Source organism: Tricharina praecox (assembly GCF_024521635.1).
Source record: "Tricharina praecox strain CBS 144465 chromosome Unknown BZA05scaffold_9, whole genome shotgun sequence".
NCBI classification, from domain to species: Eukaryota; Fungi; Ascomycota; class Pezizomycetes; order Pezizales; family Pyronemataceae; genus Tricharina; species Tricharina praecox.
The window spans coordinates 117,096-142,895 of record NW_026250411.1 but is presented as its reverse complement, the minus strand read 5'-3'; the positions used below and the strand labels follow the sequence as shown (position 1 = coordinate 142,895).

General features: G+C 53.6%; 8 protein-coding genes across 8 annotated transcripts; 3 read left to right on the top strand and 5 right to left on the bottom strand.

The window, feature by feature from the left end:
* Positions 1-2,781: 2,781 nt before the first annotated feature.
* Positions 2,782-7,498, bottom strand: BZA05DRAFT_268005 (coatomer WD associated region-domain-containing protein). The gene is made up of 7 exons (XM_051480203.1): positions 7,084-7,498; positions 6,982-7,031; positions 6,586-6,905; positions 6,179-6,514; positions 3,735-6,121; positions 3,406-3,675; positions 2,782-3,339 (listed from the first exon to the last, which is right to left on the bottom strand). The coding sequence occupies exons 1-7, from the start codon at positions 7,102-7,104 to the stop codon at positions 3,097-3,099; spliced, it is 3,627 nt and encodes a 1,208-aa protein (XP_051340270.1). The 5' UTR covers positions 7,105-7,498; the 3' UTR covers positions 2,782-3,096.
* Positions 7,499-8,192: 694 nt separating this feature from the next.
* On the bottom strand, positions 8,193-8,892 carry BZA05DRAFT_267843 (uncharacterized protein). The gene is made up of 4 exons (XM_051480202.1): positions 8,652-8,892; positions 8,518-8,600; positions 8,293-8,459; positions 8,193-8,242 (listed from the first exon to the last, which is right to left on the bottom strand). Exons 1-3 carry the CDS (start codon positions 8,753-8,755, stop codon positions 8,371-8,373), a joined length of 276 nt encoding a protein of 91 aa, XP_051340269.1. The 5' UTR covers positions 8,756-8,892; the 3' UTR covers positions 8,193-8,242; positions 8,293-8,370.
* A 1,166-nt stretch (positions 8,893-10,058) lies between these two features.
* Positions 10,059-11,375, top strand: BZA05DRAFT_267830 (Maf1 regulator-domain-containing protein). The gene is made up of 3 exons (XM_051480201.1): positions 10,059-10,256; positions 10,375-10,473; positions 10,588-11,375. Exons 1-3 carry the CDS (start codon positions 10,251-10,253, stop codon positions 11,287-11,289), a joined length of 807 nt encoding a protein of 268 aa, XP_051340268.1. The 5' UTR covers positions 10,059-10,250; the 3' UTR covers positions 11,290-11,375.
* A 448-nt stretch (positions 11,376-11,823) lies between these two features.
* BZA05DRAFT_394461 (uncharacterized protein) lies at positions 11,824-13,131 on the bottom strand. The gene is made up of 2 exons (XM_051483331.1): positions 13,010-13,131; positions 11,824-12,955 (listed from the first exon to the last, which is right to left on the bottom strand). Exons 1-2 carry the CDS (start codon positions 13,038-13,040, stop codon positions 12,243-12,245), a joined length of 744 nt encoding a protein of 247 aa, XP_051340267.1. The 5' UTR covers positions 13,041-13,131; the 3' UTR covers positions 11,824-12,242.
* Positions 13,132-13,500: 369 nt separating this feature from the next.
* On the bottom strand, positions 13,501-14,201 carry BZA05DRAFT_425132 (putative nucleolar protein 16; the record flags this gene model as incomplete). The annotated part of the gene is made up of 2 exons (XM_051485946.1): positions 13,501-14,029; positions 14,083-14,201. The coding sequence occupies 2 exons, from the start codon at positions 14,199-14,201 to the stop codon at positions 13,501-13,503; spliced, it is 648 nt and encodes a 215-aa protein (XP_051340266.1).
* Positions 14,202-14,440: 239 nt separating this feature from the next.
* On the top strand, positions 14,441-16,473 carry BZA05DRAFT_435484 (uncharacterized protein). Its single transcript, XM_051486371.1, has 6 exons — positions 14,441-14,830; positions 14,894-15,202; positions 15,256-15,797; positions 15,850-15,882; positions 15,936-16,026; positions 16,092-16,473. Exons 1-6 carry the CDS (start codon positions 14,492-14,494, stop codon positions 16,320-16,322), a joined length of 1,545 nt encoding a protein of 514 aa, XP_051340265.1. The 5' UTR covers positions 14,441-14,491; the 3' UTR covers positions 16,323-16,473.
* Positions 16,474-18,604: 2,131 nt separating this feature from the next.
* BZA05DRAFT_267786 (uncharacterized protein) lies at positions 18,605-20,197 on the bottom strand. Its single transcript, XM_051480199.1, has 3 exons — positions 19,980-20,197; positions 19,733-19,926; positions 18,605-19,668 (listed from the first exon to the last, which is right to left on the bottom strand). Exons 1-3 carry the CDS (start codon positions 20,007-20,009, stop codon positions 18,723-18,725), a joined length of 1,170 nt encoding a protein of 389 aa, XP_051340264.1. The 5' UTR covers positions 20,010-20,197; the 3' UTR covers positions 18,605-18,722.
* Positions 20,198-22,710: 2,513 nt separating this feature from the next.
* Positions 22,711-24,880, top strand: BZA05DRAFT_267722 (Indoleamine 2,3-dioxygenase). The gene is made up of 3 exons (XM_051480198.1): positions 22,711-23,219; positions 23,284-23,919; positions 24,017-24,880. The coding sequence occupies exons 1-3, from the start codon at positions 22,932-22,934 to the stop codon at positions 24,662-24,664; spliced, it is 1,572 nt and encodes a 523-aa protein (XP_051340263.1). The 5' UTR covers positions 22,711-22,931; the 3' UTR covers positions 24,665-24,880.
* Positions 24,881-25,800: the final 920 nt, after the last annotated feature.

Below are 25,800 nucleotides of genomic sequence, written 5' to 3'. Positions count from 1 at the left end.
CCCCCCCTCCCTCCCCACTGCCCAGTCCAGTCCAGTCAGGCGAGTCTTCCTTTCACCTTCACCCTCACCCCTCGCCTCAACCACCACCTTGATCTCGAATCACCCGCTAGCGATGCAACTACATGCATGCACCCTCTACCGCACCCTCTACCGCAGTTACATACCGTGGTGGTGCTGTTCCTCGTTCCTCCGGGCGAGCGAGCGAGGGAGGGAGGAGGCGAATCTCAATCCAGACCGTCAGTTAAGTGTGGAGTTAGCTCGCGGATATCCCGGACCGTTGGCCTGGTCTGACGGTCTGACTGGGGGGCGGGCGGGGGGAAGAGGCAGAGGAGGGAAGTTCCTCCGGCAACAGACAGCCCCCGGGCTCTAAGTGGCTGATGGCTGATGTGGTCGGTATTTCATACATAGCATAGATAACTACGGGCTACAGGCTAGATACCCATACGCTGCCGATGGGTGGGTGGGTGGATGGATTGGATGGATGGATGGATGGATGGATGGATGGATGGATGGATGGATGGATGGATACTGCTTACCTACATACATGGACATCCGTATAGGTATAGGTAGCAGAGATCGTGAAAATCCAATGGGTTTTGTCCCGTATATCCGCCTGTTTAGTAGGCTACATGTACCAGTGTGTACCTGTGTAGATACTCCAACTACTGGAAACCCCGTGCGAATGCCCGCACCCATCAGGCTCCAGGCTCCAGGCTTCAGGCTTCAACGACCTGTTTCGAAGCCCACCTAGAGCACCTAGTTATGTAGTGTACGAAAAACCTGCAACGACGCCGGTAACTAGAGTAGAGTATGTATCGGCGTGTATGCCGTATGTACGCACTACTATATACTCGGGGATCTTCAACGCTGGGAAAACCTCTACATACCTAGCCCGCGGAGGTATGTACTAGGCCCCAATACTACTATATATCGAGTGATCATCGTGTATGGATGTATGTATGGATGTTGCTGGTTTAACCAGCCGGGGGTTGACTGTTCAAACTTCAAGGAATCACCCCCGTATATCTAGGTAGGTGGTAGGTATACCGGTAGTTGAGTACACTGGCGATCGTGAGATCAGATCCAAACAGGTCTTGTTTTTCTTCTTTCCTTCTTTCCTTCTTTCCGTACATACATACACAGTACTAGGTAGGTGGAGGGTAGTAATTACATCCGACGTTTTGCGTGATCTCCCGGCGGCGGCGGCGGTGGTGGTTGATGCGATTGACTGACCTTGTGGATGGTGGTTTACTGTCTACTGTCTACCTCTTGAATACCGTAGGAAACTACCTACATACATTCTTTCAGCGGTAGAATGTACCGGTAGTTAGTTGGTAGATTGGTATGTATGACACCTACTCTAAGAACCTGAACAGCCTCTCCGAGAGCCATTTGAGCCCTGCCTTGTGAATAGCTTGTGAATGGGGGTTTACTGTCTGTCTGTTGGATACCGTTACATACCTTCCTTCCTTCCTTCAATGGTAGAAACTACTGGTTGTAGATTGGTATGTACATTACTCCAAGAACTTGAATAGCCACTCCGAGAGCCTTTTGACTCTTAAGCCCTACATATGTCTATGATTATAACCCATCACGCGACGTCACTCTGGCCGGCGAGTGAGTGATGTTGAAAGACAGAGAGCACAGCTTGCGGAAAGGAAGGGCATGTCTTGAGTCGATGTACTCTAATATATCATGGCTTGCTACTAGTAGTGAACTTCCCTCCGATGGACACAATAAGCAGTAGCAGCAGCAGGAGCAGGGACTACTCTACCTACCAGGGAAGCTGTTCTTACATACCTTCTTTTCAATTCCTCCGACCAACGCATGGAATCTCTACTATGGTACGGTACGGTAAGCTTTTCTTTTCCTGGATCATCCCTTCACTGTTATCCCTTCACTGCCATCCCTTCGCCGCCATCCTTCACCGCCATCCCTTCACCGCCATCGTCATCGCCGGCCGAAAACTCCCGCTTGGAACTTCCACTGCACATTGGCGCCACACATACCTCCCAGGTTCCCACCAGTAATGAATCCTGGGACCCTTAGGAGGAAGAGGGGGAAGAGGAGGAAGAAGCGGCTCGGTCCATAATGTACATGCGTGTGTGCACATGAGCATCGGCGAAGCACGTAGAGTAGATACAAGCATGCGACATCACTCAAGAGTCGAGAACATCTCCTTGGAAACATTGTCTGATAGATAAAATCACCAGCTTGCGACGGAGGGTCAGCGAGGGAGGGAGCAGTGACTGACTGCCACGGGCTACTCTAGCTATGTAGATCGCAGAAGATAGGTAGATGAAGAACCAAACTAAAAAACATCGTCAGCTTGCGTGGCTTGCGTGGCGGGGTGGTGAAATACACTCATGTTACCCATAGGCTATATATACGAATACTGGATTCCATACCAAGTTCAAGGCTTGGAGTTGTCGCTGACTACCTATTATACTGGAAGCTGCTATTCATTCTCACTCTGTACATCGAGACCGAATGTCCCTTTGCTGTAGAAACTGTCAGGAGATGAGGTCCGTATTCACCTTTGCTGGTTGAACACGCACCAAGAGCAAGTGGATTGTCCAATGCCTGAGATGACACCTAGGTATTCCAAGCCCTTGCAATAAAGACAATCGCCAACCGCCACCAATGAAAGCCCGTGCAAGAAGTTACTGTAGGTAGTTTTGGATGGATACCGGTACCAGGCCTAGGTGTCCCGGTTACAACACATTCACACATCGGCAGACCAATCTCGCAGAGCAACATCACCGACTCAAAGTCACAAATGCTCATTCAAGCTCACCAGGCAATCATAGCATAACACCAACAGCGAATCAATCTAAAAAGGAGGGTAAAAAGCCACACCAGAAGCACATCTTTTGTTTAAACCGACAAACACAACACAAACAGGCAATACTGACATAAATCATAATCACAGGAAAGAAAACAATGTCAGAAGATTAACAAATAGCCCCCACCCCTCCCTCATCCCCGACAGGTCCAGCACATCCACGCCCTGTCAATCAACATTTCTTCCAAGCCGTCATATCGTCGATCAAACGCGCGAAAAAGCCCCAAAGACCAACCCATTACATCGCCTCCTTACGCCTTCAACCGCAGCCCACTAGCTGGTGCCCCGATCTCCGTCACTTGCGATATCCTGCACACCTGTCCCTTGTACTCAGGGAGGTACTTTGCGCCGGTGAACGGGTCCTGCACGAACGGTTGCCCCGCGTAGATGGGTGTGTAGCTAGCCGCACAGATGTCAAACTCCGCGAATTGGTCGTATTCAATATCGACGGCGTTTGCGGTTTGACGCTCGCATCTCAACTTGACGCTTCGTGCCTGCGGGTGAACGGACGAGTCAGTATCTCAGGGTTCAGCCGTGATTTAAGTAATTGAAAGACATACCAGATCTGCATTCCTTCCAGTGCTGTTGTTGGCAAGCACACGGTCGGCGAAATGCGTGGCGTGGACAAAGTTCTTGTGCTTCGCTGCCAGGCGCATTGCATTCATCAGGGTTATTTGCCGGTGCGGCCGCTCAAGGAGCGGTTTGGTAAAGTATGCCGCGAGCTCGAGGTTACGCTTGATTTGCGAATCGTCGTCCTGAATCTTGCGACGCTCGAGTTCCATCGACATAGCAAGGATGTATTCTGTGGCTGTCCGAATGATCTTTTGTGCCTAAACATCACGACCGTTAGAGTGCGAACACAATTAACAAACGAATAGGCAAGAAATACCTCTTCAGCCTCCTTTTGGTCTTTGACTGCGGTCAACATCAAGGCATGGAGAATCCCTCGGAAAACCTCCACACCGCCTTCAAGATCGTTGGCCTTCATAGAGTTGAATCCCTTGGGTAATTCTATGCTGCGTATATTTTCAAGATCGCGTGGGAGGATCGGCAACACCTTCTTAAGATCCGTCTCCTCCACAGTCCGCCTGACATAGTTGACCAATGGCGGTAATCCTGGGGCAGCTGGCAGATACGTCCTGCTGGCCTGGTAGATCTCGAGGAATCGGGGCTTGAGAGGAGAAAAGTCAACAGCGCCGACTTGTCGGTTGAGCAGCTGCATAGCAGTCTCAAAGGACCCAGCAGCGACATGATCCGCCGCTATCGGAGAGTTTCGAGCCCAGAGTTCTGCTTCGCTGCTACCTGCAACATCGGCTGCCACATCAACAAATTCGTCGGAGTGATCCTGCAAGTCGAGATCATCCTCCCCGATATCCCATCCTGCAGCTTCATCCTCGCCGTCCATGTCCATGAGGTCACCACCCTTCTTCTCCTCCACTTCTTCCTCTCCAAATCCACCAGGTATCGACTTGGGCTCGTCTTCCAGGGTCATCGATTCGACTTGTCCGAGAAGAGCCTTCTCGAAGAAGGACTGCGATGCCGCCCGCAGGGGCCAGTTCGCTTCGTGGGTGGGGACAATAGCCTTGGCGACCTGGATAGGAGTTTCGAGGGGCGGCACAGATATCTGCTCCTCGGTCAAGCCGCAAGTCTCCAAGATGGATTCGCACTCTTCCGTCAGACCGTGGGCCTTCGCGGTTACGTAGGCCAAGGGGTACAAGTCAATCTCTTTGAACATCTGGATCCGCGTCTCCACATCACCAAGGTAAACCGAGTTGGTGAGCCGGGCGGTGTAATCATTCCTGTGCTCGGCAATCTTGGCCATCCTGTTGAGCTTTTCGGAGTCACCGGTGACCAGGTAAAGGAATGATAGCTTGTCGAAACTCCTTAGTTTCTGGTAGCTCATCTCTACAACCTGGTGGTTGCCCTGGTTGAGGGCTTCAGTTCCCAAGCGCATCCACAGCTTCGGACGGTCAATCTCCTTGGCCATATCCACAGCAACCTCCAAGTTGCCGCACTCGATAGCCAGCTCGAAGCGTGTTTGCGGGTCCTGGACGAACTGCAGAGCAATCTCCGGGTATCCCTTCTTCTGGAGGTAAGCGATGATGCTCTGGCCGACAAGGTTCGAGGTTTTGATGATTTGTAGCATCTCGTCGTAATTGCGCTTGACCAGCGACAACTTGAACCGGTATTCGGTGGGATCAATCGTCAAGACCCTGGGCTTGGACTGCCTGTCGAGACAGTAAAGACTCTTTCCCTTAACCCGGGTAAGGTACACGGTCTCCTCCAATGTGCGGATGATTCCATTATCACCGTTCAGGAGGGTGTACTTAATGTGGTTCAGCGTAGAGTATAGCAAAACGCCAGCATCGTCCCAGGTTGCGCTCTTGATCCTGATCGTCTCGTGCAACGATGATACCTGCTCCAAGTTCTTGGTCACGATGGTCACATTGTGCTTCGACAACAGGGCGACATGCAGACCATCGTTCGACCACACGACGTACTTGACACCCGCCACCGCTAGCTCAGTAATAGTCTTCTTTTGTTGGATGTCGTACAGAATGACTGCGGTGGGAGCGCAGAGAAGCAAGCAGCCGACTCCGCCAAAGTAGATCTCGTTAATAGTAGTGGGGGTCTTGATCGTCTTGGTGGTGGAGTTGGAGAGGTCCTTGATCTCGATCGTCTGGTTACTCGATGTGAAGACTGCGAAGCGGTTCCGAGCAACGAATACCGCCGAGTTTCCGGGTCCCCGCTTGGTGTCCGTGGGCTCGACAGCTCCCGCAGCTTCCTTGGGCAGATGGATGAGCTCGTAGATTCCACCATCGGTGGGCGACGTAACTAAGATTGCCCGCTCGGCAGGGTTGTAAGACAGAGTCCTGGGTGGTACCCATGGTGCACCCAGTCGCTTGAGCGATAGCATCGACAAGCTCTCGGCGCTCTTGGCGAAATCATACATCCGGACATGCTTCTCCTTATTGATGAAGAACAGCTGATTTTGGTGTAGAGCATAGGCAGGTCGTTCCCTCTCGAGCTTGAACACCATTACACCATTGTCGTGACCGGCGGCGAACAGGTTGATCTCGGGGTGAGCGGCGATGACCCAGAACCGGTCGTTCTCACGCTTGAACGATTGAACAGAGGTTCTCTTGTTCAGGTCCCATACCCGGATGGTCTTGTCCTCTCCAACTGAGAGAATCAAGTCTTGGTTAGGGTGGAAGAGACAAGCCGATGCGTTCTGGAAGTGGCCCCGGCACGTGTCAACCTCCCAGGCCTTCGTTTCTACACAAACCATCAGAATCATCTTCACTGGTCATGCCCAAACTGTCCCGCGCTTACCACTCATACGCCAAAGCTTGACATTCCTATCATCACCAGCCGAGATAATCAGAGGTAACGTAGGGTGGAAGGACACCCAATTCACTCCGCGATCATGTCCATCCAGCACAAATTTCACGACGGCATCGGTATTGCCAAACATGTCTGCTTGGTTCGCATTCGTACGGTTCATCTGGTCCTCGAAAGTCATCGAGGTAGGGGCTGAGTGCTTCTTCCGCAGGCCGGAGATATCCCAGACACGAACGCTCTGGTCGAGGGAAGCACTGACGATGAGGTCTTCCTTGGGGTGGAACTGGGCGCACATGGTATAGTGGTTGTGGCCGGTCATCGTGCAAACTACAGCCCAATGCTCGTCAGCATTCCCGCGTAGCATACCCCATCAGCGTATCGGAACTGGGCTGCCCTACTAAGTTGTCTGTTCTGCCAATTCCATATGCGGATGGTCTGATCGTCCGACGAAGATACGATCCAAGGCAGCTCATGATGGAAAAACACAGTTCGCACGTAATCGAGATGGCCATTGAGGGTGAATAGACAACGCCGTGTAGTGAGCGACCAGACCTTGATCTTGTAGTCGTCTCCTCCGGATACGAACAGTGGTTGAGTGCGATGAAAGTCGACGCCCCGCACAGGTCCATCGTGCTCCTCGAACCTATCTATCAGAGTGCCCATGCGGTAATCCCATAGCTGAATCGTAGAGGAATGCAGCGAAACGAGAATCCATGGCCTGTAGTTTCCAAAATCAGCGATCCGTTCTCCACTCTCAATTCAGCTTGCTCGGAGGTGCAGTGCGGGTACGATACCTCTTGGGATGGAAGGCGATGCCCTTTGCTCGTGACGACTTGGATTCGAACTGCAGACAGGTCAATAGCTGAAACAATGCAACCGGAAGCTCGTGGACGTGCCTTGGTTAGCATGCTCTGCATCTTGAGCAATTGGCGGGGTGTTGTTGATAAGGGGCCGGGGAAGGGGAGAGAAAGGACACGCCGCGCTGACAGCCGTGGACCCCTCGCAACTAGAGCTTAGGTGGAGCGCTTGGAGGAACCGGCGACACGAGAGGGGCCGTTTGAAGTCGTGAAAGAGCACGACAAAGAGGTAGATGTAGGGGGTATTGGGATGATTGGATAGGCGACGAGTTGGCGATTAGTGTTGGTTCAGGTGGTCGGTTGGTGATGGTAATGAATGTTTCGTTAGATCTCTACCTCTACCTTGACTTGTGGCCTCTTCTCCAAAATGTTGGAGTGGGAGGAGGTCGTGGCTTAATTTGGCTTAGTCTGGCTGGGCTGTTGTGAGAGCCGCATCGCAGCCATTCAACCCCACCAAATAATTGAAACCCCACCAACAGGTAAAAGGCCATACCTAAGGAAGCACTCATCATCCATATACCCACCATAGATGGATAGTAATCGTATTTAATTTCGATATACCAAACAAAACTCATGTAAGATTGTCTCAACTCGTTGTCTTATATAACATGTACTTAAGTACAACAGAGTGACTTCGACTACTATCTACCATACCCACAACCCGGCCGCCATAAACACAATTATTCCCGGAGACCAATACGATTGCCATTGCTGAAACATAAACGCTGCTCCTGATTCGGCGGCCCGGGATTTCTCCTCCTCTTCCTCCTCTAGCCTTCTTTTGACATCCTCCGCCTCCCCCTTCTTGTCTTCTTCCTCGTCACCATCCCCTTCTTCTTCACTCTCGTCATCACCACCGCTTTGAGCTCTATTGGCCTCCCTCGAGGCCTCGGTCTGGGCGCCTTGGTAGGAAATTTGGTCGACAACATATGATTGTCCCCCGTCCTTGGAATTGACCTGATCAGAGGAGGAGCTCGAGCTGCTGGACTCCTCATTCTCCGCTTCCCTCGGCTCGAACATTACTTCCTTCAGTGTCCTCTTCCTGATAGCCGGTGGAATAGTATCTATAATCACGGGGCCTGGAAGAGCAGCTACTCCTGGAGCAAGTAGATTGGCTGAATCGGCTGACGGATGGGGAGGCGACGAGGGGACTCCGTTGTAGGTATCTATTTTGAACGGGGCAGCCCCCTCAGGATAACTGTGGTGATTCAGTGTTAGGAAAAAGTATTGTGTGGAAATTAGGCTTACACGAAGCTGGCCTTGCCGCAGGATGCATTGGTGATGTCGGTCTGCGAATTGTAACCTACACTGCAGTCAGGGTCTGATCTAGGAGACTGCAAAGAAGGAAAGGTTAATGGACTTACAGAAACCACTTCTGAGCTCTGTGGGTGCAATATGAGCTAGCTCTTGTCCACCTATTCGGCGTATCAGTACCTTGACATACCATAGAATCGGAGGGACGGAATGTGCTACAGTCTACCACAGTCCCAACATAGTTCGCACACCTGACCAGTGTATTCCCGTCGAGACAAAAAGCACCGTTTTCTATCGGACACCTTGTACAATATCAGTAGCTGTCTATGATGAAGGTCAGAGGAGGAACATACTGGATTTGATCCGGATTAAGTTCCTCCGCGGCGATATTCGGGACAACTAATTGTGCACTCGCGGTGATCGCCCACAGAAGACTGCTCGCAGAGATTCGCTTCATAATGATAGTTATAAGTAAAGAGGGAGAGGAGGAGAGGAGCGATTCAGGTTGATATGAGATTCACAGCCGTCTGTGCTGCACTGTGTTTACAGTTTGAGGTGGATGAACATAGACAGGTTGGGTTATGTGTGGCGAAGAATGATTGTAAAAACATGCTCTTGGAACCTAGATTTCGCTAAGACATAGTGGGCTTCCTCAACAAACCTTCTGAAGTCTAGATGTGATGATGCTTTTGTTTGTAGTTCTAGTTAAAGTTCCCGGCTTGTGAAAACATCTTACATCCTCCTCCACCGACCTACTCTTCCCCATCCTCTCCTACCACCTTCCCTACCACCCTCGTCCGGTTTAAATCTGGTGTAGGTGTGTCCCGTCTCACGTGGACGCTCAAGAGGCACCAGTTGACGATTAACTAGGTTCGAATGATCATGGTTGTTTCTTGGAATTCGAACCGATCGACCTTCTTGGTTACTCTGATCGACCTTGGTGGTTACTCCAACCAATTCCCGCGAATCTGCGACTTCTGAGCACGGACTTACCCAGCCCTCGAAATTTCGACCAGCGTCGATGATGGCAGGCAGGAGTGTTCCGAATAAGGTCGTCCATGGTATGTCACTCGAGTGACGTCTCAACGGGGATCTACTGACGGTCGTCATTCGCTACGCCAGTCACAGGGATGCGATGTTCGAACATCCGAATACTGCCGAATGTCTGCCGAGCGGAACATTGTCAGCGTGGCCTCAGTTGAGCTCTTGTCTCGTGGTCTATTTTTGGAACATTCACGGCGAAGGAGATGTTCGGGCTTCCTGATGGTTCTTAGGGCGTCACTATACTCCTTAGGACCGTCTCTGGGGCTCGGCCCATACAGGCGGAGGTCCCACGGGGGTTCATGTTGACCGCCCGTGCCGGGGCGGCCAGATGAACGAGCGTATCAGCTTGCGTGTTCGAAGCAGGTTTACGGATTCCTTGGCGCTGCGGGTGTGGTCGTGGTTGTTTGGTCACCCACCCCTTTACAGGCTCCCGCCCACGAAAACCATCGTCGCCCCACAAACCATCACTGCAACTTCCCAACAGCCAACCATGTTTACCGTCTCCAGCATGCTCGTCTGCTAAAGCGCCGACTCCATCCGTTGGCGAATCCTCTAGCTACTATTTGTACCTGCTCAGCTCTACAGAAACAACGCGCACCTGCTACTCCATCATCCACCATATCCACATACCTACGTCGCCATCTCGTTGCTCTTCCAACCACTTCTAATCGTTGTCGTCCACGAGTTCCGTCGCATCGCTTTACTCCTCATCATCGACACCTGTCGTCAGCTACGATCGATCCGAAGCTCGATAGCTAGCTTAGCTCTGAATAGCTCCGACCTCATCACTCTCCGTAGCTGCGATACCTTGCTACTATTGCAGTTATTTCCGGGAATCCCATTTCGAAACATTCGACAGTATCGCTCGCGCAAAGCAAATCTCATCACGGAAATTCCTCGTCGCAACAATGAAGGTATGTTTGTGTGTGTGGGCTTACCCCTCCGACTCTCTGCCGCCGTATACCCGGTCAGGTGAGCACGGTACAGGAGTGGCATTATAGCCAATGGCACTAAAGCGGTCCGTTACTACAGTTCCTCCCTCTTCGCAAACTCGACCCGATAAATCGCGCGTTGGTGTTCGACACCCACGATTGTCGCGTCATCGGCGGCTGCGAAATATACACGACAAAGGTGCATACAAACCACTCACATCATTCGCGACTCAGTCGCGAACCGCTTATTTCATGATGATATGCCTTTTTGTATTCCCAAGCAGCTGACATATGTCTTTGCCATTCGATGAAGGCCGCTGGCGGCGATAAAAAGCTGTACAAGTCAATCTCAAATACTTTGACTTCTCGCTACGAGACAGACCTGCGACTCTCCGAGGAGTTGTCACCACCCACGGATTCGAAGCTGCAGAGTAAGGCTGTATACCAGACCTTGCACTCGCCATTCGGACCGCTCGACCAGGTCTCGGCTAGGAAGACTTTCGCGTACATGATCGCGACACTGAACGCTTCACACCCCGACTACGACTTCTCTAGTGTTCTCCGGCCCACCGATTTTCGGAGGGAGAAGAACGTGCGCACCGTCATCAACACGTTCAACACGACGCTATTCAACCTCGGCGTGAATGTCGGGAATACCATACCCCGCATGTGGGATACGATAGACTCCGAGATGGATCTGACGGATTGCAACATCTACTCGTACTCACCCGACAACGTATCGGACGATCCCTACGGCGAGGAGGGATTGATCTGGAGCAACATCTATTTCTTCTTCAATAAGAACAAGAAAAGAGTGTGCTACCTCTACCTCCGCGGCATCTCAGCGCTCAGTCACTCTCCGGCTGAAACGGGAGTGTGGGGTCTCAACGGTGTCAGGAGCGGCACAATGGGAGAGTCCGACAGCGGCGACGAAGCAGATATGTGGTCAGACAGCAAGAGCATCTGGGGCGATGACGGCGGATACGACGATATGGTTGAAGGAATGGAGATGTGAGAAACATGTTCCATGTGAAGGTCAGGGAATGGGGTGGCGTTCTGCTTGATTTGGGTTGGACGCTACCATTGAGTGCTTGCTTTCTTTTGCTTTGATCTGTTTCTGCTTGTTCTGCTTTCTTGTTGATGACCGACTGATCGATTGACTGCTGCTTTACTTTGCTTTCTTGCTCTACCCTTCAACAGGTAGCCTCACCCGGATACCTTTACGACTACTTGATTTCATAGCATTTTTGACCCGCACAATTCTTGTTAGGGTTACGTTTGTACTGATGTTACTTGTTTGATAGCGTTCTGCTTTACCTTGTATTGCGTTGTATTGTTTTTGTTTGGAGTAAGCCGGTGAGAGCGGCGTATATGGGATGGGGCTGGATTGGGTTTGATTTTGGGATCTGTTTCTCATTGCCTGTTTGTGATAGGGAGGGATGAAGTATACGTACTTGCAACGTGTATTCGCTTAGACGGAGTAGGGCAGCATGCGTGTTGTAATGAATGATTCCTTTCGAATTGCGGATTTGAATTGAGTGCGAGTGATGGCATGTGATAGATACGCAGGGCAATATGTGTTCCGATACATATTAGACAGGAATGGCAATCTACGGAGCAAGAAGGGCGCCGTTGGGTGAATAGACCGGCAAGACCGGCGAGACCGGGGGGTTTCTGGTGGTGGAAACTAGGAACTCCTCACCCATCTTCCGGCCGTTCAGGCTTCTTCCTCCTCCCCGCCATCCCCGTTTTCGCCCCACAGCTTCCTATCATGATCCACGATAGTTTATCAATGGATGCATCGAATCAGGCAGATCTTGACCGACCAAAAAGCAGCTTTAACATCACACGATGGACACAACTGGCGCAGACAGGATCCGGGTACTGCATCAACACCCAATCTGCAACTTTCCGCGAACACCTTCAACAGTTGCATTCATCATTTGCAGCCTGACCAGTGTCGCAGGCCTACTTCCGTCTCCTTAAATTCCTCTGGAGCAAACACCCTCCGTTGCCCGCAACACCCCACTGCCTGTTCCTTCTCCGCTCGCGCGCACAGAGTTCTAGAAACATGTTGATATCCAATCCCGCCGCTCTCCCGCGCCCGTACTTTCTCCGCGGCGGGGGTAGTTCCGGGATACGGTTTACCAGCACGTCGTCGCCGGGATTGGGATGACTGACGGCGTGTGATTTTCGTTTCGAAATGGGAGGAGCCGATGGTGGTGGTGGTGGTGGTGGAGGGGCCCGGTTGCGGGCACGTTTACTGGCGCGCGTGGGCGCCTTCGGTTTCGAGGGTTGCGGCTTCGAATTCCGCAGATTCTGGGATTGGGGACGCGCACGTTTTCGGGATACCACGGGTTGTGGCTCGGGGGAGGGTTCGGGGGAGGGCAGTGGTTCGGGCTCAGGCTCAGCTTCGGGTTGCGCTTCTATCTCGGGCACTGGTTCCAGCGGCGGTTCTGGTTCTGGTTCTGGTTCTGATAGCTCTGCCGCATCTCCTCCGCCCCCGCACTCCTTCCCCCCCTCCTCCTCCGAGGGTGCACAGACACCGAGAATGTGTGCGTGAAGCGCGAATTTCTCGTACACATCCGGCCGGATTGGGTACCGCTCCTTGAGCTTTCCGAAGCCGGCGTGGATCGCGAGGATCTCGGCGTGTGTTGTGAAGCGGGCGCGTTCGAGCTGTGCTGCATAGCGTCAGCGTCATGGGTCGAGAAGTGTGGAGGAAGGTTGGTTGGTACCGCGTGGGTCGGACGGGTCGAGGGTTGTCATAGTAGTGGTTACGTGATAGTAGTGGTGGAAAGACGTGGATGAAAGGGAGGACGCGATAAGTGGTGTGGGCACGTGATGATGACGCTAGGGGTTGTTTTTGCTCACGGAAAAAGTATGAAGACTGAGGATCACGACCAAAAGACTCCAATTTCATTCCTCTCCGCCAAAGGTATACTGAAACTCGGGTTGAGATCATCACCCACTCTTCCTACGGAACAGGCTTCACACTGGGGGACGAAGATATCAACCATCGTCCAGGTTGAAGCTTCTGTGGCTCTTGTAAGACGCCGTTTGGTCATTATCACACTCGAACCGGTGGGAGCAGTAGGTATACCAGATGCAGAGACAGCGCTCAACCTCAAACTTTTCCGCGCCAAACAGAATTCCAAACTAAACGCCAGTGGATGTAGAGTAGAAAGCAAAGAAATCCGGTAGTACACACCAAGCCCGCAATATTTAATTATGCCTCCATCGCCTCAGTCGACCCAGCAGCGGCAGCCGCCGCCTCTTTCTTCTCCCACTTCCCCACGCGCCTCTTGATATCACCCTCCGTCTGCTGGAAGGGATTCAACTTGCGATCCCTGGCCATCTTCTTGAAGTCCCGCCCATGCTTCGCAATTAAGCTCTCGATCCACTCCTTCTCGCGATCGCTCTGCGTCCGCACTTTCTTGACCTCGCTCCTGGCCAGCGCTTCGAGTTGCCGAACAACAGCAGTCTTGGGCTCATCGTCGTCCTCAGTGGCGGCAGGGAACCCACCCCACTCCTCGTCCAGCGCCTCCTCGGCGGTCGGTGCATGCTCGACTCTAATGATTGCGCCGGACTCGTCGCGGATGATCTTGGCCTCGCCGGGCGCAAGCTTCTTGGGCACAACTTTGGGGACCACCGACGGCGTGAAGGCGGAGGAGGCGGGCGCGCACCATGCTGAGGCGTTCAAGCGACTCGAGAGTCCCAGGCGCTGGTAGTTTTGAGAGAGTGTCTGAGAGTTGTCCCTGTGCAATTGTGTCAGCGGTGAGTGGCGGAGAAGGGAGAGGAGCTCATGTACCAGTTGTCTTTGATAATGTCATTGCCAAAGGACTTGATCTTGAAGACGCGGGTGTTTTTGCGGCGGGTTACGCGCGGGTTCGAGGACCGGTTCTTTTTCTTCTGAAGTTCGCGACCCATCTTTGCTGGCTAGTTGGTGGTTGTAGAAAGGTGGTGGTTGTGGGGGGTTTTGGTGGGGGAAGTTTCACTTTGCGCCTGGAGGTCTGTCGCAGGCGAAGGTTCTCTGAAATTTTCGTGCACAGACCAGGCAGCCTGCAGGGATGGAGGCTTGGCTGCATTCAACCGAGTGAGGAATTGTGGAGAACAGCAATGACCGATTCGAGTGATGGCATGGCAAATAAGCAGCAACAACCATTTACATTCCTCTTCGCTATCTCTCACCATATCACCCAAGTCTACGCAATCCAGAAATGCCTCCTCAACCGCGCACACCCAAGAAATCCCACACAATCCAAAACTACTTCACACCCCTCCCAACGCCCAGTAAGACGCACCATCTCCGCGATGGTTTCGACGGTGAAGATGAGAACAGAGCGGATGATCTTCGCCTCCCAGCAAGCCCCTGGGCTCCAAGAAGCGGTGTCATATACGCGCGCACCAAAATCGGCGAGATCAAGTCCGGTCCTGGCCGTATCACATTCACCGGCCGCGTCGCCAACTTCCGCGACGTGGAGAAGAACCCCAAGCAGGCTACAGCCGCAAAGGTGCTCTTGAGAATGACGTTGACGGATGAAACGGGGGCTATTGACGTATCGAATCCGACTTTCCCTGCACTTCTTACCATGCAGTCAGCTAAATCTTGGATGTTGTAGATCAAGTTCTGGCTTACTCGGCCAATGATGATCCGGCAAGTCGCGAAGCTGGGAGCACTGGCGACAGTGCACACGACATTTGTCGCTGCACTCTCAACCAAGGAGATGGAGAGTAGTGCGGCCAGCTACATGGTCAGTATTTCGGATACAGATGCAGCCGCAAATGTGGAGTTCCTTGAAGACAGCGATGAGAATTACGCCGACTACAAGTCAGACGAGAGTAAGGGCGGCGAATTGATGCCGCTTAAAGTATTTGTCGAAAGTGGATCGGATGTGGACGACGCCAGGCTGCTCGTGTGTATCAAATGGGTAAGTCTGAAGGCACCTAGGGGTGGGAAGGAAACGGGCTAACGTAGCAATAGAAAGGTTCCAGGAAATTCAGTGAGATCCCCAACGCCATATCGGGTGAGCTAGAACTGACAGACAGATCAGTACCCCGTAAAGATGGAGTCGGCACCGCCGAAAAGCGGGATATTGGCGTTTTCGACGACAGCATGGAAGCCACTCTCACACTGTGGGGTTCCATGACGACCTCGGCCAATAGCTGGGAGATCTCGAAGACAATTCTACTTCTCACCGCGCCCTGCATCAGGCTCTGGAGGAATGATGTGCAGCTTTCCCTCGGCCCAGCTAGTCTTGTCGGCATCGACCCGATCCATAGGGATGCGCAGTGGCTACGCTCCTACGCCCAGAAACTCCTGCGGAAACCAGATCTCTGCCAGCCGTTTCCGTACACGGAATTCGATTGGAGTGTGGGATTGTTTGGCGATGTTAGGCTGAAGTATACGTTCGCCGATATTGACACGTACGCCAGGAATATCGAGGAGTTTGAGCATCAAGTCCCCGGGAACCAGTGCATAGGTTACCTCAACGTGGTGATCGTCGAGATCAATATTGCCACCCTGTGAGATCTCTTCCCTATTCAAGTATATTCTATTTAACTAACTCAAGCAAAGCCACCGTCGAAACATGTTACTCGTCGGCACCTGGTACACCTCCCATCTTAACCCCCCACTTCCAATCCCCTACTAACACCCTCCAGCTGCGGATTCCCCGTCTTCACCAACTCCTCCAGCGCTGTCTGCAAAAAATGCGACGCCCCTCTCCCCTCGATCCAACCCAACCCCAACATCGTCCGTACCTCTTCCCTCTCCATCCATCCCTCTCCCTCCATCCCATTGATGCTAACACCACCCAGCTCGGCCGCATCGCCGACGAAACTGGCACGATAGCAGGCAGCAACCTAATAATGTCGGAAAGAGCGTGGCTCAGCTTCCTTGGACGCAGCGGACAGGAGCTCGCCGAGAACACGAGTTCAGAGGTGCTAAGGTACTTTGATGACTACTTTCTCTTCGCGAGAATGACCCTCGCGTTCGGGTGGGATCCTGAGGTCGGGAAGATTGCTGTGTGGGATGTGTTGGCTTCTTAGAGGGAGGGTGTTTGCGCCTTAGAGCTTGGGGTTGGGTGTGTTTGCTTCTTGAGTTGGGTGTGTTTGCTTCTTAGAGGGGATTTGTTTGCTTCTTAGAAATGGAAGAAAACGAATGGTATGTATGCTCATAGAGGGTCACTCGAGAGGATAGGAAATGACCGCGACGGTGATAAGTAGTACTAGATAGTGGCCAGCTGAAGACATATCGCGTTGCTTGAGACACGATATGATCCCGAGACGAAACATCCGCAGTGCCATCTTTGGGCGTACCTAGTACGGCATCCAGGATTCCAAGATATCGGAAGGTGCAATTCTAGATAACCCGTAACTAGCGAAGTTGAATAACAACCCCTACTCAAGTTCCAAGTTCCAACAACGGCACCCACCAAAGCTCCAAGACTGACGGCTTGGAACCTACTGCTCGGCGAAGGGTATGGCGCGAAGCTTGGAGTCGATATCTCCACGGCCGAGACAACAGAAAAGTAGTCAATAGAGCTTGAGATTGCAAGAGCGACGATGCCACCGGCGGGGTCTTCACTCTCGAGTCTCGATTCAGAAAGTTTGGTGCATTGTCGTGCGTCGAGTGTATCTGATAGGATAACAAAGCCCAACCGCTCGACACCGGTACCGGTAGCTTAAGTTCGGTGCTCGGATTGCGTATGTAAGCACGGATCTTCCTGTGGCAGCTGGCGACTGGCGAGTGCACGCTTGGGCCTTCGGCCTTCGGTTTTGGGTTTTCGGTCTTAGGTACGCCGTGCAGTGCGAGCTGCTCGAGCTCGAGCTTGAGCTTGGGCTTGGGGCGAAACTTGAATGGCTCCTCCGTGATAGCCCCTCCGTGATAGCTAATACGTACGGTAGAATATCTCGCGATGTCCATTCCGCCACCGGCAGAGCTCACACTGCACAGCAGATGTAGACTCTACTCGAGTAGAAGCCAAATATCCATTGACCCCCTCCCCCCTCGTTTTGAACGGAAGTCAAAAGTCAAACAAGTGCAAATACCCACCCCACCCACCCCACCTCACCCCACCCCCCATTCTCCTCCGAGCCGTCCGGGCCGACGCCACTTTGCATCGATCTGCATCGATTCTCGACTCATCCCACCGAAGTCTAACCAGAGCCCAACCAGAGTCTAACCAGAGCCCAACCAGAGTCTAACCAGAGCCCAACCAGAGTCTAGACGGATGAGTGTATGTTATGTACGAAGTATGTTATGTATGAACGACGTCACACCCGCTCACGCTCACACTCACACACAGTCCCATACAGTCACAGTCATGGTACCTCCCCGCCGCGGCGGTGGAGGGCAGTCGCATTATTAACGTCTCCGTTTCCATTGTCCATTGTCCATTGTCCAACCTTTCGCCACCCACTGCCTCCTACTACCTACTTCCGCGCACGCGCACGAGCACGCCGCCCGATCCAGATTACGTCTAACTTCGACGGAATCGGGATTGCGAACCGGTCACACATCCACGGTGATCGGTAGCATAACCTTGATGGGTATGTAGGTTTGTGTGTACATCCTGTCCGTCCATACACCCGTCCACCCGTCCAACCTTCCAACCATCCATTCAACCTCTAACCCTCCATCCACCCAACCACCATGCGCCCCCCCCATCCCACGCGCACCCATCCCACCCCATCCCACCCCGATTGAAGAAGAAGCACGACTGAAGACAGCAGAAGACGATGTGCTTCAGCTCCCCCGACCACGACCTGGACCCCACCCCCAACGACGACCACTCATACATGGACCTGCTCGGGCACCACCACCACCAACACCACACCGCACACCGCAGCACGCGGGTGCAGATCCCGCCCAAGGGCACTCTGGCAGAGAAGTTCAATACGCGGCAGGACGCTCAGCACGGCGTGATCTCGCTTGCGGCGGCGAGCGTGTTCCGTCTCGTCGGGATGGGGAGGAGTTTCGATAGGTAGGTGCTTACATGCGTCTCCCCATGGGTGGAAAAAGTGGGTGGTGGTGGTTGATGAAAGAGGGTGAAGGATAAGGAATCGACATCGGCTGCGACGCGCGGATAGGGAGCTTAGGCCGAAGTTTGACGAGATGGAGAGGGAGAGTCTGAAGAGGGTCGCGAGACTGGTGAGGGAGGGCGTGATAACGGTGCCTGCGGACTTGGAGATGGTGGCGTTGACGGGGCATGGGGGGAAGGAGAGGTGGAAGAAGGAGCGGGAGGTGGTGAAGAGTGTTGTGGATAGGATATTGGCGTATGGACGCGGGGAAGGTGCGCAAGCGGCGGAGAGGGGATCGTGGGAGGGCGTTTCATGAATAAAATATGTTTGAAAGATGTGGAAATGCGGGGTGCGGGGGGGAGGGACGTGCGCGTGTTTGGATGAGGTGTGTATAAAAATGACGAATGGATTGACAACTACATCCTCCTACTTAGCTACACGTGACTCCTCTTCACCACCTACCCATCCACCGGGCACTGTAAACCCCCCTTCCAGCACTCCCGCAAGACCCCGCAGCACATCAGCCAGCGCACAGACCAGCGTATCCAGCGCCTTGCGGTCCCCGCGGGTATACCGTATCAACATGGCCGGATCGAACCCGATGGGCGTTTCCGGCGCGCGCTTGACCACGACCAGGAACGCATGGAGACTCCCCACGGCGGCAGGGCTCATCGCCAACATCAGCCGCTCGGCATCGTGCTTACAGCGCTTCTTGAGCTTGCAGGACAATGGGTCCATCGCGTGCTCCGTGTGCACCGCTAGATACCGCACGATGGTGTCGAGTGCTTCCTGGCTCAGCTGGGGGGGTGCCTCGGGTTTGGGCTTGGAAAGGATAGAGGGAAGCTTTGGGAGTGCCGGGAGGTAGCTCATGATGCCTGTTGCCTCGGGTTCGGGGGGCTCGGCCGAGATTACCGTTAGCGCTTGGCTGTCGGAGTGGGTGCGGCGGGGATCATTGCGTCGCTGCAGCTGCTTGGAAGCGGGCGCAGCTGGTTGGGGCGGAGCTGGGGGCGCCAGAGCCAGAACTGGAGCTGCGACTTCGACTGGAGTCACGATGGAAGCGGGCGTCGTCTCGCCGCTGCCGGCCCATAGCTTGAATAGCGGTGCGGTAAGCGACGAGAGGAGTCCGCCGGCTGCGGCTAGTGCAGGTTCCTCTGGCGGGGCGGGCGCAGGTGCCGGCGCAGGTGCCGGCGCGGCTACCGTAACTGCGGCTGTGGGCCGGTGCTCGAAGTAGCCGCCGCTACTACTACTATGGCCATGGCGGGCGACTTGATGCGGTCGATCGTGCGGTTGGTTGCCTGGTTGGCGACGCAGTGATCGCGGGAGATCGTCGTCGAGGTGGTCCAAGACGTTACTATCGGTTCGTGCGCGGCGGCTAAGGGTATCGGTCAGTCAGATAGCTCGGAGGGGGGAGTGACTACGGTAAGCAGAGTAGTTACCGGGAGAGCGAGCGGCGGCGGACGGGGCGGGGCGCGGGCGCGGGAGCTACCATAGAAGCGGCGAGTGAGGTTGTAGTAGTGGTGATAGCGGTGATGGCGGTGGCATGATGGTAGCGCGAGATAGGCTGCACGCCAGATACGTGGTTGGAGAGGCGCAGGGCGTGGGTCAGCAGGGCTGCAGGGGTGGAGGTTGCCTTGAGGTTGTTAGAGTACTCTCTATGGTGATATGCGAATCATGGCCCATCACTGATACTGCATATGGCACTCGAGCATCCATAGCTCCCGGATTACCGTTGGAGCCTACAAGCCATCGCCATGGCTCTGTTCCTTCGGAGGTCTATATTAGGTACCATATGTACCAACACGAAGCGAGGCACCCGGCCAAGGCCAAAACAAGGCGCAGGACATCCAACGATCAACTGGCACGTTGCAGCCCGTCCCAACGATGTCAGAGACCAAATTAGCGGAGGAACCGATACCCACTGGTCAGTGGTGGTATGCATGTAGCGTCTAATGATAAAAGTTCGTACGGTAGATAGCTCACGGAAACCGGCTGAGACTTTCCCATGCTGCACCGGAGCTGAAGCCCCCAGTTCCTGTCGATCCGGCATGTGCGCTGGCTGCCTCAGCTGTGAGCTCAGGCTGATGTCATACGCTGGCCGAGTACCGTATTTGATACCTGAGTACCGTGTCAAGCCCGTTGCTCTATCGGATGGGGTTTGGTGTGCGATTGGAGACCGGAGGATCTTCAGGCAGGATCACAATGTTTGTTGAAGGCGGGGGTTGCTTGCTTGTTGCAAACGAACGGTGGCGGGAAGGTGAAACCTGGCGTGGGGATGAGAAGGCTTATCAAGGGCTCCATGTCTGTCTGCCTGTCCGTCTGACCAGCCAACACGGTGAGTCTCTTCCTGACTTCATGGTTCTCGGGATTGACCAGCAGTCCGTGGCGGCTAGCGCTGATCGGCAATAGTTGGGGCAACTTCAAACCACTCCATCAACTCGGACTTTGAATTAAGCCTTACATACACGCAGTATCCAGCGTTTCATTGGGTGGCTGATGCATGGTGCTCCCAGTCCCGTATGTACCGCTGTTTTTGTTTTTTTCCGTTTAATCGTTGATTGCATGCGACAGTCCCGTAACGCTGGTGAGGAGCCGGCCGAGTGGATGTTACACCGGCCGAGTGGTATGTGGTGATCAGCAACGGAGGACCCGGTTTGCCTGGGGCTGGGTACCGGTTACTAAGTATGGCGTGTTTGAGGATTTTCAGGTTCGAACCGTTCGTCTGACGTGAGTGGAACTGGCTATTCACTTACTACACGCTCTACTCCCCCGGTGCTAGTTATCTCCATCGCCATCCCCGCTCGTCACCATCACGACGTTGATCGAGCCACACGACTCGAGCTCGTCCATCTGATAACGGATGCAGGTGCGGGGATCCCCTCTTTGCGGCTAAATTCAGTTGCCGCGTAAGGCGGGGTGTGTAGTGGGGTTCTGGCACGATGCACGCTGTCATAGGCTGGGTAGACGGCGTTCCAGATGTCTTCCATCTGTTTTAGCGTGGTCTTTGATTTTTCACTTCCTTCCGGGGGATGGGAACGGGGCTAGGTAGGGATGCTGTGATATACCTAAGCAGGTATGCCATGACACCGAGAATTTTTGCGTGCGAGGAACTGCATCATGGTTCACGTGTGCGTGTGCATTGAGGGCCCTGCTCGGGCATGAGGTGGAGAACGGTGGACGGAGAGCAGGATGGGTATGTGGATATTATGGCTGATATCGTGAAAGGGTGTGGTGTAAAGTCGGCTGGCTGACTGGTGGAATGGCTATTGTGGCGGGGATGGAGGACCTCCGGCCGCCGCCCTTTCGTATGATGCACAACTTATCATACGAGCAACGTGGGGCGTGGATAGAGTGCTCTACTCTACTCTGCGCAAGTTGCCGTTGCTCCGCTCGCAGGTTGGGATCACGATGGCCATGGCAAGCGTGATGCGCATATATATGTAGAACCCTGGTGGTGGTGGTGGTTGTGGTGGTGGTATCGACGCTTGCTGCGATTGTCACATTTCGATCTCGGACTCTGTACCGGTCACTCCCGATCTTGCGTTCTTCACATTTCCGTGGAGGGGCGCGGGGTGTGTGGGCCCTGGAGACGGCCACAAAAGCCTCATCGGACCTATTCGGGTGGGGCCAAATCAAGTTCGATGGAGACTTCGTCTTTCTTGTTCTTCTCCTGCTCTGCGAATTCCGATCCGGTATTGCGCACCAGAGCTCTCACAACCACTAAGCGCGGAGGATCGTCATCTACGGTACTCTAGAGTCTACTGTACTTCGCCGTCGCTTAGATGGTTGAGTCATCGCGGCCCTTCTCAGCTCAGTTGTCGGACTCGAATCCGGACTCTCTGCAGGAACCGCCCTGGCCGCGGCACGAGCCCCTCTGCGGAATGACAGGGTCGCCATGCCATGCCGTGCCGCCTTCCTTCCTTTTTTTCGCTACTTTTTTTCCCTCGTTCTCTCGGCCCATAAACATGACACATTCGGCCTCCAGCTTTGACATGAGACAAACTCAACTCCGAGAACCCTCCAGAGATGAGCGAAAAGCGGGGCCGGCAACGATGGGTATCGCCTTGGACCGGTCGGTAATAATGTGGCCAAACCCGCGGCCTCGATGGTGCCCCCCCATACCGTGGATATGCATACCGGCATATATCTTTTTTTCCACCCGCAAACCGCCCGCACCCCGCGCCTCTCTCCTCTGACTATTTATCCGTAGTTTCGCCAGACCCCCATTCTCGAGGCCAGTCAATTATAAAGCTGACCCCACCCTCGCACGACTCGATGCTCTCCTCCGATTTATCAGCGGCGACTACTAAACTCGCGTGTCGTCCCTTCCAAAAGTAATCCCGCCGCCTCCCCTCCCTCCCCAACCAGAATTCTTATATCATACCTTCCACTCGCGTCTACCTACAGCCTTCCCACTCTGTATTGACGCTACCGCAACCTATTTGAGACAATTTGAATCTCTCTCATCCACGCTTTCTGGTTCTTCGTTATACATAACGACCACCTCCCCTTCACCTTTCGCCACACTTTCCCCTAAACAACTCCCCCACCATAAAAAAGTTCCCGCTACCTCAATATCTCCTCCCATCACCCACACCTTATCTAACACCTGTCTCTCCCGTTGTGCACCTCCGCACAATGCTTCCTCCCCTCCCAAACCTCGAAGATTACCAGATTTCCGAGAACGGATTTCTACCGGCCGAGCCACCCATCGACAGACTACCGGACCGATACTATGACGCGTGGGAGAATGTAGCTTCCAATCTGCGCTCGTTGATTGCAGACAAGAAGATCCGAGAGGCGGTGGACGAGCTCCCACTGCTGTCGACTTCGCGGCTACATTCCGAGGCGGAATGGCGAAGAGCCTATGTTGTCCTGGGCTTCATCTCGAATTCGTACATTTGGGGATTGGTCAAAGCTAAAGATGTTTGTCCGCCCCCCTCCAAGTCTTACGGGAATTGGCTGCTAACGGACCTGATCTGTGTTGCAGAGATTACCACAATGCATCGCAATCCCGTTCCTCGAGGTTTCGGAGCATCTGGAGATTCCTCCGGTCGTTACATACGCTGCCTGCTGCCTGTGGAACTACCAGCCTATTCACCCAGCTGGACCCATTGACATGGTGGAGAATTTGGCCACCCAGAACACTTTCACTGGCACGATGGACGAGTCGTGGTTTTACATGGTTTCGGTGGCAATTGAGGCCCGAGGAGCTCCGACTATACACCTGATGATGGAGGCGATGCGAGCTGCCCGGCGGAGAGATAGCTACACCGTATCTGAGTGCCTAACGCTATTCGCGGAGCGTATCATGGATCTTCGCGAGCTGTTGGGATGCATGTACGACCACTGCACACCCCGTGCATTCTACTTCCAGATCCGCCCGTTTCTAGCCGGCTCGAAGAATATGGCCGAAGCGGGATTGCCCAATGGTGTGCTGTTTGAGGACGGAAGCGGCCAGGAAGAGTACCGGCAGTACTCGGGTGGCAGCAATGCCCAGAGCTCGCTCATCCAGTTCTTTGACATCGCATTGGGCGTGCAGCATCGGCCAACCGGCGTAAAGAAGGACCCATCCGAAGCGAAGATGGATGGACATGCACCACATTCCAAGCACAATTTCATCGAGGTTCGTACATTTCCATTCCATGTGGCGTTGCACTTTCCCTGCAAGGGTTGTGCTGGGTGGCATCGGTTTGCGACGGATAAGCTAACAGCCTTTGCAGGAGATGCGCAAATACATGCCGGGAGCTCATAGACGATTCCTTGAGCACCTGACGACGGTAGCCAACATACGCGAATTCGTCGAGGCGAACCCCGACGACTCAGCTCTGGCCTCCGCATATGACGAGTGTCTCCGTGCTCTCTCCAGTTTCCGTGACAAGCATCTGCAGATTGTGTCACGATACATCGTGGTCATGTCACAGGAGTCGAAGCGGAAATCCGCGGCAGCAGCCGCAGCGGCGGCGGCTTCTACCCCAACAATACCAACCACAACCACAGCCCCCTCCACCACCAACTTCCTTGGTCTCGCCAAGGGCGAGGCGGCAAAGGAGGGTCTAAAGGGTACTGGCGGCACCAAACTAATACCGTTCCTGAAGCAGTCACGCGACGAGACCATGGAGCCCGCCACCGGAGCGTGGAGCAAGACGACATCCAAGTTCGAATCCTACCAGGCCCGCTCGCGGGGCATCGCACCAAGCTCAGCCTCGAATTGGTCTCGCAGCAGCAGTCCTACCGGCGGTTTTGCTGTGCGTTCGTGCAAAGTCAACGATCTCGACGACCTCCCGGCCGCCCCGAGACCTGGCGTCGGCATGGCGGGCAATTGGGAGTGGGAGGCTGGCGATGATGTGGGTGGAATCTGCCATTACTAGATTCGCTGTTTGATCACTGGCACTGGCGCAACTGGAATTCTATCGTTGCCTTCTCTTTCTCTTTTTTCCTTCCTCTTTTCTTCTTCTCTTTTTCTTCGTCTTTTCTTCTTTTTTTATTATTAGGGATCGCACTCGGGGTGTTCTTTTTTTCCTCTTCTTTTTTTCCTACGGAGTTTTATTTGGGCGGGGCTTTGTTTTTTTCTTTCGTTTCGGATGTTTCATTTTCGGAGGTACATTTTTTTCCCTTCTGTTTCGGGAGGTCGTCGTTGTCGCTTTCCTACTCTATTCTAGACCTCTAGACATCAACTTTAGAGATTACAGACAGTACAATTAGAGACGGCTATAGAAGTCCGCAACACCACACTACACATGAATGGTACAAAAGGAAGTTTTAAATGAAAGGAAGAAAGGAAGGAAGAAAGGAGGATATACTATTGTGCATTACCGACAAATGCCGCGATGATGCCGTGGGTATATGCATGCATGGGAGAACGGGACGGGGAGACGGGAAGTGCGAGTTTGTTAGCCGGAGTGGGGCGGGGAGGGGCGGGAGATTCAGTGTTAAGGATCGAAGGATGGAATCGAGAGTGCGAATCGATGGGTAGGAAATGGGTGAATGGAAAGAGGTGGATGGAGCATCGGGAATCGAGGAATAGTGGATTAATGGAGTGTATGAGGGTGAATGAGGAATGAGGATTAATGAGGGAATACCCTATTCCGAGGAGCCGAGTGTGGCCGAGTTTGTTGGTTCGGGTGGTACGAGATTCTAGGGGGTGGTTGGGGGTTGCCGGGGGGCGTGTAGGTTTTTTACGATGCACAATGGGCGTTAGGAGGGGAGTTTGAGGATGAGAGGTCGTGGATATGATATGATGTTTTACCATTTGGTGCTCTGCTCTGGATTTTATATCGACTATCCGACGCCTGTAGATCATGGCTGCTATAACAGGGCACCGCTCCGGAATGGACATCAGAGGCCGCCGTGCGAAGTACGGTAGATACTCTAGAGGTCGAGTGATGGTCTGAGTCCTGGTAGGTAGCTGCTGTGCACATGATCCGGATATTTATTTACTCGGATCACTGCTTGCATATACATATCGGTAGTTGTGGTATGAAGTAGGTACGTAGGTACGCTGGTC

Coding starts and splice junctions, on each gene's coding strand:
- BZA05DRAFT_268005 (XM_051480203.1), bottom strand. CDS start 7,104: ATGCAGAGCATGCTAACCAAG. Junction 6,906..6,981: donor ATCGCCTTCCATCCCAAGAG/GTATCGTACCCG, acceptor TGGAAACTACAG/GCCATGGATTCTCGTTTCGC. Junction 3,676..3,734: donor ACCAAAAGGAGGCTGAAGAG/GTATTTCTTGCC, acceptor CGTGATGTTTAG/GCACAAAAGATCATTCGGAC.
- BZA05DRAFT_267843 (XM_051480202.1), bottom strand. CDS start 8,755: ATGAAGCGAATCTCTGCGAGCAGTCTTCTGTGGGCGATCACCGCGAGT. Junction 8,601..8,651: donor CTTAATCCGGATCAAATCCA/GTATGTTCCTCC, acceptor ATATTGTACAAG/GTGTCCGATAGAAAACGGTG. Junction 8,460..8,517: donor TGTTGGGACTGTGGTAGACT/GTAGCACATTCC, acceptor TACGCCGAATAG/GTGGACAAGAGCTAGCTCAT.
- BZA05DRAFT_267830 (XM_051480201.1), top strand. Junction 10,474..10,587: donor GCGAAATATACACGACAAAG/GTGCATACAAAC, acceptor CATTCGATGAAG/GCCGCTGGCGGCGATAAAAA.
- BZA05DRAFT_394461 (XM_051483331.1), bottom strand. CDS start 13,040: ATGACAACCCTCGACCCGTCCGACCCACGCG. Junction 12,956..13,009: donor CGACCCGTCCGACCCACGCG/GTACCAACCAAC, acceptor GACGCTATGCAG/CACAGCTCGAACGCGCCCGC.
- BZA05DRAFT_435484 (XM_051486371.1), top strand. CDS start 14,492: ATGCCTCCTCAACCGCGCACACCCAAGAAATCCCACACAATCCAAAAC. Junction 15,883..15,935: donor ATGTTACTCGTCGGCACCTG/GTACACCTCCCA, acceptor AACACCCTCCAG/CTGCGGATTCCCCGTCTTCA. Junction 16,027..16,091: donor TCCAACCCAACCCCAACATC/GTCCGTACCTCT, acceptor AACACCACCCAG/CTCGGCCGCATCGCCGACGA.
- BZA05DRAFT_267786 (XM_051480199.1), bottom strand. CDS start 20,009: ATGGATGCTCGAGTGCCATATGCAGTATCA. Junction 19,927..19,979: donor GAGTGCCATATGCAGTATCA/GTGATGGGCCAT, acceptor AACAACCTCAAG/GCAACCTCCACCCCTGCAGC. Junction 19,669..19,732: donor CGCCGCCGCTCGCTCTCCCG/GTAACTACTCTG, acceptor CGATACCCTTAG/CCGCCGCGCACGAACCGATA.
- BZA05DRAFT_267722 (XM_051480198.1), top strand. CDS start 22,932: ATGCTTCCTCCCCTCCCAAACCTCGAAGATTACCAGATTTCCGAGAAC. Junction 23,220..23,283: donor GATTGGTCAAAGCTAAAGAT/GTTTGTCCGCCC, acceptor TCTGTGTTGCAG/AGATTACCACAATGCATCGC. Junction 23,920..24,016: donor CCAAGCACAATTTCATCGAG/GTTCGTACATTT, acceptor CAGCCTTTGCAG/GAGATGCGCAAATACATGCC.